Here is a 13,157-nt window from a genome sequence, read left to right as displayed (position 1 = left end):
GTTTGTTATACCGGTCATCCACTGTCTGTACGTTTTCAACGTAGCATCAGTAAGTTTCACGTACTCAAAAACTGTAAACATTACAATTCGTATGTTATGATTGTTTTTATATTATGTCTGTACGTTTTCTACGTACCATCAGTAAGCTTCACGTACTCAAAAACTGTAAACATTACAATTCGTATGTTATGATTTTTTTTATATTATGTCTGTACGTTTTCTACGTACCATCAGTAAGCTTCACGTACTCAAAAACTGTAAACATTACAATTCGTATGTTATGATTTTTTTTATATTATGTCTGTACGTTTTCTACGTACCATCAGTAAGCTTCACGTACTCAAAAACTGTAAACATTACAATTCGTATGTTATGATTTTTTTTTGTATTATGCTTATTTGAGACATTGATCTAACGTTTAAATATAGAATCATAAAAATTAAAAAGTTACGAGTACTAAGTAAATTAGGTCAACTTTAATAAATCTAAGCTTCGACAATATATTTAAAAAAAAACAGATGTGTGGAACAACCTAACTGATTTGTTCTTAGACTATTTTCATTAAACTCTACACAATGTCTTGTAAAACATATTAACTTTAACATCGTGTATTCAATTTATAATACAGCTACAGTGATATCTGCTATCACTCAGTTCGTTTCTCCCATGCCCCCATTTTGATGTGTGTACGCTTTTAATTTTATAATGATCATCGTCAATCGTGTTGCAAATTACTTTTTGTCATTTTTCACGATCGTATTATGTAGGACTATTCTGTAACGAGAAACTCGATACTCACCGTAGAACACGAGCGTGTCAGAGCGTGAAATTTCACATTGTAATATACTACACTGACGACAATAATTATAAAATTTATAGAAGACACGTATCAAAATGGCGTATCACCGTGAGTCGGTTGTCAATATTTCAAAAGTGAGATACGAAGTGAATTCTTACAGAATCGCACTGCTGCGTTTAGTTTATCTGCTATTATTAGATTGATAATTGTCATTTTTAAAACGATCATCATATATAAAATCTAGATGATAGAGAGATATCAGATAGATGTATAAATATAAAGCGTTTTATGGCTTATATCGCTTTTAATCCAGTGGAATTGAATCTCATAGTCATCGTGTCTCTTTTGATGTTTGTGCGATTGCAGTATATATGTAAATCAGGAATATAACAGGGTGTCCGTATTATCAGCTCAGATGTATCATTTGATTCTGTTATTGCTTATTTCAATATATATTGCTTATTTCTCAGTTGACGAACTGAGAAATAAGCAATATATATTGAGATGGATGTGAGCTAGAAATAGTTTATTTATTCGTACCTTTATAACATAAAACAGCATCTAGATAAAGGTTAATAATGTAAATGATTTTATATAAAAACAGTCACCTTATTGTTTATTACAGTAAACGATAGAAAACAGACCAAATGAGCTCAAACCCGATATGCTTATTGATAATAGTTCCAAAAACCAGCCAAGTGCGAACTGGACACGCGCACGAATGATTCCGTACCATTGTCTATAAAAATGACAAAAAAATCTTGTGTATTAATTGGGAGCCTCTTGGAACATTTATTTTATTTGTTATTATACTCGTAGCGGCAACAGAAATACATAATGTGTGAAAATTTCAACTGTATTACTATAACGGTTCATGAGTTACACCGTGGTGACAGACATACAGACGGATGGACAGCGGAATCTTAGTAATGGAGTCCCGTTTCACCCTTTGGGTACGGAACCCTAAAAACATTCACTATTCACTGTCCTTCTATATACTTAGATAGCTTAAAGTTTTAGTTGGATATAATATTATGTTGTACAAATATTATTTTGAAATTCAGTCCATAGTTTGAACGTAGTTGGACATAAAAACAGTTTTCATAGTTTTGGCGCTTCTCTGACGAACGCTGTCCAAACTGTTACAGATATAACATAACTTTGTATCTACAGGGAATTGTAGGTTATGTTTACACGATCATCATTATAACACATCTAAAAAATAACATATCTATTTGCCCTATGTATTGCGTAATTTTTAGATGAGGTACACTTATATGTATATTAGAAATGTTAACAATACTTTAATTAAATTATACCGTAACTTTGTAACGGTAATCAACTAAATCAAACGAAAATATCCCATAAAATTTGGACGATTACCGAATCACTCATCTAATCAATTTAGTTAGTTTAGTTTGTACCTTACTATAAGAGATACGTTAAATAGTTTATCTTAAATATATCTACAGAAAATTGCACGACGGCATGTCGTATAAAAAATTATACATATATAACTGCAAATTTATAAATAACACATTAATTTTAAGCATTTTCTGATAAATTACAAGTTCTTAAAATGTATGTCGAATAAGATATTTTAATAAAAGTAAATAGGAAAAAAATACATGAGACCAAGGATAACACTTATTACTACAATATATTGCTTGATTTCAGATTTCATATACTAATTATATCATAATATTCACACATTAACAGCCTGTAAATTTCCCACTGCTGGGCTAAGGCCTCCTCTCCCTTCGAGGAGAAGGTTTCGAGCATATTCCACCATGCTGCTCCCATGCGGGTTGGTGGATACACATGTGTCAGAATTTCGTTGAAATTAGACACATGCAGGTTTCCTCACAAAATGTTTCCTTCACCGCCGAGCACGAGATGAATTATAAAAACAAATTAAGCATATGAAAATTCAGTGGTGCTTGTCTGGGTTTGAAACCGCAATCATCGGTTAAGATGCACTTGTTCTAACCACTGGGCCATCTTGGCTCTCTCTCTCTCTCTCACAATACTCATTTAAAAGTAATTATTTAAAATATCTGGGGATAAACCACTAAATTTTCCCATGCAAAGGTGCGACGAATGATAGTGCTGTACTAAAATAAAAAAAATAACACAATTTAAAAATAATATTGTATAAAAACTTGTCCTATGAGAATGAAAAAATTAAACATAACAGCTAACACATTAAAAAAGAACAATAGATCACTTCGTAGCATTCATTTTTCACACTGTTGTTCGAAACTAATTAGCCGACAGCAAATTATATAGAGTTTCAAGAAATTAGACTCTGTGCTCCAATTGTATTGCACAACCAGTTATTAAGCGTGTGTTACACGAGAAGAATAATCTGTACGTTACGCTCTATCCCTTTAAAACAGTTTATTGTTGTAAAAGCGTTGTTATTAAACTATTAATTATTTGGTATGTATGTAATAAGCGAATTCGTTTGAAAAATATATGGTTTTCAATAAATACGGCTCATGATCAATGGTCATTCGCAGGAATTCAGGCCTGCGACAAAAAATTAAATAGAACTCAAAAACGAAACATTGTGTTTGGACGAATCACATTCGAAATTAAATTAGGATAGGTTCCTATTGCCACTAGATTTTCATTTGAAAATAATTTTAAGAATCTTTATACAACTCGAACGTTACTTGCTACTTCAAAACTGACTGCAGAAATTTAATTTAATTAGACTTAAAGTTCGAACTTCGTTACTTTGTTTTTCGGGGAATTTCATAATAAAAACTCCATGTGGAAATTTCGTTACGGCTGCGAGTGTTTCGTGTTTAAAGTTTTGTATAATAAGGCTTTAGACGTTGGCATCTGTCCAACTTCACACTTCGAAGCCTTTTGTTTATCCTGACAAGGCTGCCATTAATAACAAGATGTAAACCTCAGCGTTGTGTAACCAATTACTGATGGTATACCATCAGTAATTATATAAAATTTAATTATTACTGATCAATAGAACGAATGCATCATATTATATTTATTAACAATAACTATTATTTTTTATCGATGAATTCTCGACAAATTACAATTCCCCTAGTCATATAGATGCCTACGTGATTTTGTCTATACTATTAGGAGACGCTATTAATTAATGTATATAAATAAGCAATAGTTAATAAATAATTAAATTTATTAGTAATTATATTAAATATCTAATCATTTGTTTATTATAACATCATGTATGTATAAACATTATTTAATTATAACATCATGACATAAATACAAAAATATAAAACCAGTGCGTACTCGCACGAGAAGTTCTACTTCTTCGGGGTAATTAAAAATAGTTTTTAACTTCTGCACTCAATCAATTTGTAATAAAATATACCTACATTGTAAAATAAGAAAAGGTGCTAATTTAAGTATTTCAATAAATTTGATGCTTAATTAGGTTTAGCGAGCAACTTCATAATTTAACTCTCATGACTCCCTGTGCGCGCATTATAAAAAAAACACTATCATTATTTTTTCATAACATGCCATAAGAAGTATCAAGTATCCAAACTGTGCAAATGTGGATAAATGGCAAGTTAGAAAAATTCATCCATACTAATATTATAAATGCGAAAGTAACTCTGTCTGTCTCGCTTTCACGCCAAAACTACTGGACTGATTTAAATGAAATTTGGCACACAAATAGTCTAGAGCCTAAGAAAGGACATAGCTACTTTTTATTTGGAAAAAAGTGCTTTAAAGGGTTGAAAAGGGGGATGAAATGTTGTAAATTGTTGAAAGTATTGTCATTTTTAGAACTATTATTTATGAACAATAAAAAGAATAAAAAGAAGAACAATAAAATAATTAAATAGCTACATTGGTTTACGATAAAACAACGACATCTATTGAAAGTTATGCAAAGTATGTTCTCTGCTTGCTTGATACGACTTAAAACGGCAAGATTGTGGGTCAGAACGGCTTACTAGTTCATTGGCGTAATAGTTCATTGAAATGCCGTAAGATGGCGGTATATATGCGGACATTTACAAACATGTAAATATATTTAAAAAAACATCCAATGACATTAGTGAACTAAATAAATAAATTGAAAAAAAAAATAAAAATTCAAATGAAATGTAATTAATATATTATACACTATTGTACAGTACAGTACAGGCTTTCGAACGACATATAATGAAAATGTCAGAATGACATTTCATGTTTTAACGATAACAGAACGATGTTTAGTGTGTATTTACTATTTATTTTTTACTGATATTTAGAATTAGTAACAATGTAATTACAAGAAAATAATTGGGTTAAAAATATTTTATTATAGCTAAGCGAACACTTACCGATTTCTCGATCCTTCTAATGAAGTACTTCTAAACTCAGGTTTGCACTTTTTTTGTTGAACACTATTTAATTTATTTTTTAGTTTAACACTTAGTTTTTTAGGACTGCTAGATAATTTAGTACTAGACATAATTTTACCTTCCATCGCTTTAACAGTCTCATAATATTTAAGACATTAAGTACTACTATATATAATATGTTTAATATTATCTTTATTTACAGACATGGATGAAGATTATGAAATTTCCGATACCGACGGAGAATTTGCTTTTGAAAGTGATCATTTAGCTATAAGAGGAAATAAAGATTATTCTGATTTATTAAAATATATTGTTCATTTAGAGGCCCAGAAAATCAAAGCTCTGAAGGATATAGAAGATTTGGCAGATGCACAAAAAAAGGCTTTGGAAGATCCATTGGCATTTATTCAAGTTTTAAAAAGTGGAAAAGTAAATTTTCCTCCTCGGCAAAGTATTGCTGATATTCCTGATATAGAGTGGAGTAAATATGGTATTGAGTCATCATCTGATAATGACAGAGATACTAAACCAATTAGGGAAGATATAGATTGTAGTACAAAAGTTAGGGGGCGAACATTCACCGATAGTAAACCTGAAACGTTTAATCAACTATGGTCATGCGAAGAGCAAAAGAGATTAGAAGAGTTATTAGAAATATATCCCGAAGAACCGATTGAAGCAAGGCGATACAAAAAAATAGCAGATGCTCTTGGTACACGTACACCTATCCAAGTAATGAGCAGATTACAAAAGTACTTCACAAAGCTAGCAAAAGCTGGTCTACCTATACCGGGCCGAGCACCAAAACGGGTATCTAAAGATCGTAATAGATCAATGTTTTACAAAAAATCTACATTTTTCCCTCAACTGCATGTACCTGTCAAAATGGAAGATCCATATGACAGCAGTGAGGCTCAAGAAGGTTCATCTGTTGATACAAAGTCAGGAAGTAAATCAATTATGGAATTACTTAGAGCGGCCAAAGAACAGAGATTGTTAGATGAGACTTCACCTGTTTATCAAATGAAGACAATGTGTGTGGGGTGTCAAAAGACAGGTTTCCTAGGAGCAAGATGGACTGATAATGCTGGGACTGATTATTGTACTGATTGTGTTGTTAAGCTTTTACCGCCTGAAAAACTAATACCAGTCAGGCAAATAACTTGACATTAGTTTACCTGATATAAGATATATATATAAATCTGTAAATATATTGTTCATTTATATATATCACATACATATATAAGCCCATCACATTGTATCGGAAATTTTTAGCAATGTGTTTCAATGTGTTTTTTTATAATACTTGATATGCTTTCCATAATATTAAGAATAATAATAAATAAATTAACATTCTTTATATCTTTTAATGGCAATAATTTTCATAAACATAAATAGTTTTGTAATAAATGTTGAAGAAATAAATGAATGATGAAAAATGAAATATTGTAAATTTTGCACCGACATGGTTCAGGATACAATTCATATTTATTCCTATATTTAAATAAATATAAGGATATTGTTTTCAAGATAAGCATATATTATGTACTTTTATTATAGTATAATTATATAACGTTAACATTTGCTTTTATTATTTAAAAAAAAAAACAGGATTTAATGGAGGAAAATACATAGACAGTTGTAAAAAATTACAAGACTTTCTAAATCGATTTTGGTTCATAACTTATTCACTTGAATGAATCTTGATTAAACTTCACAGCCTCGTGAGCAATGACGATAAAACTAAATAGATATACTAAATCAGGCGTTATTTTTATTAAGAAAGAACTATTTCATAAACGAAATATAACAAAAAATAATTCAGAAGGTCACGAATAATTACTCTGACAAAACTATCGCACTTATTGAAAAAACTACCGTTATTTTTGTGTAACTACCCTATTTTTATTATTTATTCTATTACGTATCACTGACACAATCTGTTAACTGTTTGATGAGACAAGAGTTTTAATGGAGCGATCGCGCAATAGTGGGTATTCGACGCGAGTGATGATGAACCACTGGCTTGGAACAATGAACACGGCCCGCAACTGGCGTTCCCTCTAGATAGACATACACAGGATTGTATCAGGCATGGTTAGAAATACACACAAGCGAACATACGCGGCTTGATACTATATGAACAAATATAGGTATATATCTTAGTGAATAAAATTCGAAAACAAATCGTTCTTGAATTAAGATCAAAGCACTGTTGAAGACGAACTAGGTACGAACCTATATCAGCTCTGTCGATATATATAATGTAGTAAAAAACGGAGTTGATATCGATAAAATCTAACTAGTTGGGTCACTGGGCGGTCAATGTCTACATTTCCGTCTTTGGAATTCGCACCCTGTTGCGTCATCTACCATACCTATTAGAATATTTAGGTTCACCCCCACCTCTTTTCGGGTCCAAATCGAGATATATCGATCCTAGAAAAAAATTGATGACAACTAGATTGATGAATTTCGTTTGTGACCATTTTTAATGCAAAACGGAAAATAAAGATGTTGATATAACTAATAATATAAATTCAACAATAGACACGTCATTTTCATAATATACATATATTGAGACAAACACAAACATTGAGTTTTCTACATTATTATTTCCTAATATTTTAACCAACTTAAGAACTTTTCTTTTATGTTGATTCTAGACTTCAAGTTGGTTCTTAAGATAATACATTCAGAGATGAAATGTTCTTTTCAAAACTTATTATTTATACCTACGCTATCGGGATAAAACGAGTTCGTTTTTTCAATACTAAAACGACGTTTAACATTTTATCATTCTGTTATTGTCACAGTATCACAACTTACAAGATATCGTTTATATATTTTCACATGGAATATTACAGAGACGACAGAATCGGAAATGGCATAGAGAAAATTCACGAAAACATGAGACATTTTTCTCACCTGATGACATGGTTTCAATTACGCTACGTCAAGCAAAAATACCAACAATGTTGAAAGCAGCTATAATGTTACATTTGTGCGACCAACTCGTTGAAATAAATAATTGTGGCATCGTTTTCTGTATAAAATTCCACATTTACAATATACTATGATAATTTAATGGGGATGTCAAGTGCTCTTTATAATATACAAATACGAAAGTAAGTCTGTATATACCTATATAGGTATTCAAACTTACCAATTAAGTATTAAGTACAGCACCTGTCTTATTGCTTCAACTGGTCGAGTTGGTATGTTTTTCGGTCAGCAAATTGTTAAATTTTAGTTTATTTAGACTTTTTGAAGTCCTCGATGTAAATAAAAATTGCGTAATTTTAACCCTATTAATGTTTCTCGTGACAAAATAAAATATAATTTGGCATACTTAGTTTTTCGTAGTATACATACTTATATTGTCATAGATAAGGTTGCGTCATATATTGTAGCGAACAGTATGAGTTAACGTTCAATTGCAGTTCAAATAAAGGTCGTTCCACTGGGAGCAATAAAAATGTATATACCATTTGTTGGAATTTATGAATAGCAGTTGCCCTAACATTAGCTCTTTCTCGTAATTGTACTACCATATTATATTATATTAAAACATATTATATTTAACCAATATTTATATTAAATTACGTAGAACACGTTAACCAAGAATCGTGGGTTCAATTAATCTTTTGCTAGGGAGGTTAACAAAGACATCGTTAGAAAACCTGCTGGAAGCGTTTAATGAAATTCTGCAATATGCCTGTCTGTAAAAAACTTCTCCCCATCTATTAGCATAGTTTGTTAGTATTGATTTAAATGTTTATTTCAAAGTCTTGTAATATTGGGCTTCTATTGTAATATGCCTATACCAATTTGTATCAATGATGAATTTCAATTTCCCACTTTATACTATTTAACTCAGCTGGAAGCAAATCATAGATATAAATCGGGTTGTATTGTGAATATAATTTGTTTTACTAAAATGAATATGCAAATTACGATAATATATTGTAAAAAAATATTCGAATGATGGATCACTAGCCATTATTCATCTTAAGTATTTTACCGTACTTTTTTTGGAATTTGGATAATTCAAGTAATTTCAGTAATAGAATGATGACGGGCAAAAATAGCTGAGGCGGATTGCAGTATTTTATCTATTCGATCCCACGTCACTCAAAATAAGTCCAATGAATACTTGTCCGACTCGGTTGAATTATTTTATTACGATTTAAAATATAGTTAATTTAATTTAATATCTATAAATCTATCATAATTTATTTTCGTATAGTAAATATTTTCATTTAGGTGTATTTAAATTACTGTACCTATTCTCAATTCTATTATCTTATTTTAAATTTTTGCTCTTTGATTTGTTTATTACAATCTTTGTATCTGTTATTAAATTATCTGTAACATCGTTTTTTTTTTAAGAAATCAAACTTTAGACGGAGCTTTAGCGCTTTGTCGCAGCGAGTATTTCTTCGTTGAGTGATGAATTGATGTTGATTTGCAATCAGACTAAAAGAACTGACAATAAGATATTAATCATTAAAAAATCTAATTTGACCTTTTTCATTTTACTATAGTAAAATATTATGTAATATGTCGATATTATGTTCAATAAAATATAAATATTAGATAATCATTAAAGCACTTGCAATATACCCAAAATATATTTGTAACGAAACATAATTACGTAGCTGGTTTTTTATTTTTTTATGTATTGCGCGGCAATAAATGTTTCACATAAAACGGTAAAACAAATGAAATGTCTAGATTATATTATTTGTATACTTCGTAAATTTTAAAATATAAAGACATACCGAATATACGACACTGTGGTCAATCGCAAAGGCTGGCTTGATTTGCAGGACCATACTAGTAGCAATAGTAGATACTCAACTATGTATGGTAACCTAGATTTCACCTATATTCTGACGCACTATGTAACAATTCTATTTTTCTATCACCATACAGGAAATGATTATTTTTTTAAATAAATTTAATATCTGCCTGTAATTGACCAAAGCCACCTCTGAGTTTGGACCTTGCTTGGAAACAAACGGAAGATTTTCATTTTTATGTGTAGGACATGCACGTCTCATAAAGAATTCCTCTTAGTAATTTTTATTAGCCCGACCCGGGGTTGCAATCTAAGGCCTTGAGATCTGGGAATCTTATATGCTAGCCATTAGTTATATATTCGGTCATCAAGACACTTAAAAGCATAACCACATTTTAAGTAAGTCAAGATTTAAAAAGGTACACGTAGAGGTTTTTGTCTCATCCTCTTGAAGTATCGTGGACTCCCACTTTTCTTTGATCGCTCTAAGAGCGATTAAAATCTGTGGTCGTTAGGAGTATTCACTGGTAGGTACTTAAATATTCGATTAATATTGTAAATAACTAATACATAATTCGATCTATAAATAATATGTATGAAAATTATTTAAAATGTAAAAATCTCTGACAGACATTATATTAAAAAACGTTTTAAATAATACTGAAATTAATACAATAAAGAACACCTATTATATTATCAATTAATAATACAAAATTATAGAATCTACTAAAAAATAAACATATAGGATCATATTTTTATAAATACAAAATAGGATAAACCGCAAAAGAAATATATTTCTGTTGGATGCAGTGACCACAGTAATTACAAATGCGAGCGATGTTATAAAAGCAACGTCCTCTTAGTGAGGGGCGTGATGATTGGATTTGTACAACCGGCTTCTGAGGCTATCGTTGCTCACACCTACGTCCATTCAATATAAAAGAGATTTTAATTACATTTTTTTTAATTCAAATGACTCTACCGATTAATCTTATAACTAAGAAATATTAAAGCTGAGTATTATCTGTTGTATTTTAAACTTTGAACATAAAAAAATGTCAAAATGTGTACGTAAGTATCGAATATTCATTCTCATTCATGACCATTTTGGTTATAATTCTTGTTGTTAGAATTAGAATATGTTTAACTAGTTTAGAAAATTAGTAATTGTCTTTGGGATCATTTTGATGTTTTTGATTAGATTATGACAGTACGCCGGAGGGCTGTATGAGTTGGGTCTATGCCACTTACCCTAGTAGTAATAAATCAGTATAAAGATTATTAAGAGATATAAATGAGACTAAAGTAATAACTTAAATTAATGAATATTAAATAAATCCTTTTTAACAAAAACATGACATCATAATGGACAAAAAAATATTAAAAGCATTTTCATTCTCTTAACTTATCTTATATATTAAGTTTATCGATCGATAGCTCATAAAACTTAATAAGCACAAAAAATATCTAATGAGCAGAGCCGAAATGTATCCTTCTTTAATTTAAATAATACGCTTTGCATAAGCAAATATATCTTCGCTAATTAAATAAATGCGTGTAAAGCAATTAGGGTTGTTTATTTATTTTTTATATTTATGTGTGTCTTCGTGCCTACGTGTTTATTATTTAACTATTATCATTACGTGCACTTGGTGATATTTTAGTTTTTAAAGTTTTATTATAGCTAAAGCAATCTACAGCATCTCATGTTTTTAAATTTCTAATATGCAAACCTAAACTTACCAAGGACCGCTTTTGTTGAGGTACACTGAAATTAACATTATTTTATTAATCTTTGTAAGTATAATTGTTTATCAAATTTGAAAATCCCACATTGGTTTAATTTTATAAGCAAATATATTACGAAGAAAACATTTCATTTTTGTAAATCTTATTAGATTATACTTATGCCTTTTAATTGTGAATAAATTAAATAATAAAATGAAAATAATTAGGTTATAAAGGCGAAACTATATTATTTACCACAGGCGACGTTACTATAAAAATACTCGTGAAAAAGATTCTGCTTACAGACAACCATTTGTTAAAATATACCTACGAAATACACTTTGAAAAGTAAAATATGGAAGTTAAAATTAATATAATGTTTTTATTTATTGTTCTACTAGCTGTGAACTCTATGGAATATCCCATAGAAAAGCACTGTCACATAGGTCTTTTACTTATAACCAGAAGCCAAAGCACCGATTTCCATGTTTCTAACATAAAAAGTGACCCAAAATTTCATCTCCAACGTTACCCTCTTGTGTGATGACTTTTTATGAGCGTTTTAACAGCTAACTTTTACTCATAAATGGAAGCATAAATAGTGATTACAATATTTCTAACTTTTAAAAATGAGGGACTACCATACAAACTTTCATCCCCAATTTTACCCTCTTGGGTGATGAATTCCCATAAGCGTTTTAACAGCTATCTTTTACTCATAAAGGGAAGCATAAATAGCGATTACAATATTTGTAACTTTTAAAAATGATGAACTATCACACAAACTTTCACCCTAAGTTTCATAAGTGATGAATTTACAAAAACTGCATCTGATTTTAACTGCTAACGATCTAAATACCGAATTACGTATTTTCGATTTTCCGAACGAATTTCGATATCAACTTTTATCTCCTCTTTAGCCATTTAAAGAGATGAATTTTCCAAAATTCTCTCTTGATTGATAACGTGCTTACCTACGTTCCATAAGGAATTCCTGTGCAAAATTTCATCTCGTAGGCCCACCGCTTTAGGACGTGTTTTGTATGTCAGTCAAACATTTTAAAATTTTATTAAGTAGAATGTACCATTAAAAACGTAAAACGCTTTTATTATTTACAAAGATCGTTTTTAGCTTTGTGTACCTCCTCGGATACCGTGGTTTGTAAGGAGTAATATTAATAGAAAGTAAGTTAGTTATAGCATTTAGACTTAGATCTGGACACATGTCACTAGGCAAGTTTAAGCAAAAGTTTGAGGAAAAGGGACACTCCCAATTGTGAAGTATGTGTGTATCAGAAGATGTTTCACTTGTTATTGGCAAGTATCCATAACCACAGTTTGAGAGAAACACTAAAATATTAACAAAATTTAAATTTGTTTAATATTGGTGCTTTAAATTATATTCTTAGTAAACCTTCGAGTATTTCAGCAATTGAAAATTATGAATTTTTAGTAATTCTCTCCAACTGATTTC

At 30.2% G+C, this 13,157-nt stretch overlaps 2 protein-coding genes across 2 annotated transcripts in view; one reads left to right on the top strand and one right to left on the bottom strand.

The window, feature by feature from the left end:
• The window catches only part of LOC113392301 (GTPase-activating Rap/Ran-GAP domain-like protein 3), a 133,898-nt gene that overhangs the window by 95,854 nt on the left and 24,887 nt on the right, over positions 1-13,157 (bottom strand). The window contains exon 2 of the mRNA XM_026628658.2: positions 11,699-11,723. Coding sequence (XP_026484443.1) covers positions 11,699-11,723 — 25 coding nt within the window. The remainder of the gene's footprint in view (positions 1-11,698; positions 11,724-13,157) is intronic.
• Positions 5,000-6,420, top strand: LOC113392303 (ZZ-type zinc finger-containing protein 3). Its single transcript, XM_026628661.2, has 2 exons — positions 5,000-5,170; positions 5,354-6,420. The coding sequence occupies exon 2, from the start codon at positions 5,356-5,358 to the stop codon at positions 6,316-6,318; it is 963 nt and encodes a 320-aa protein (XP_026484446.1). The 5' UTR covers positions 5,000-5,170; positions 5,354-5,355; the 3' UTR covers positions 6,319-6,420.

This window comes from Vanessa tameamea, chromosome 5 (genome assembly GCF_037043105.1).
Source record: "Vanessa tameamea isolate UH-Manoa-2023 chromosome 5, ilVanTame1 primary haplotype, whole genome shotgun sequence".
Lineage (NCBI taxonomy): Eukaryota > Metazoa > Arthropoda > Insecta > Lepidoptera > Nymphalidae > Vanessa > Vanessa tameamea.
The sequence above is the reverse complement of the archived record's forward strand: the minus strand, read 5'-3'. Positions and strand labels throughout refer to the sequence as shown.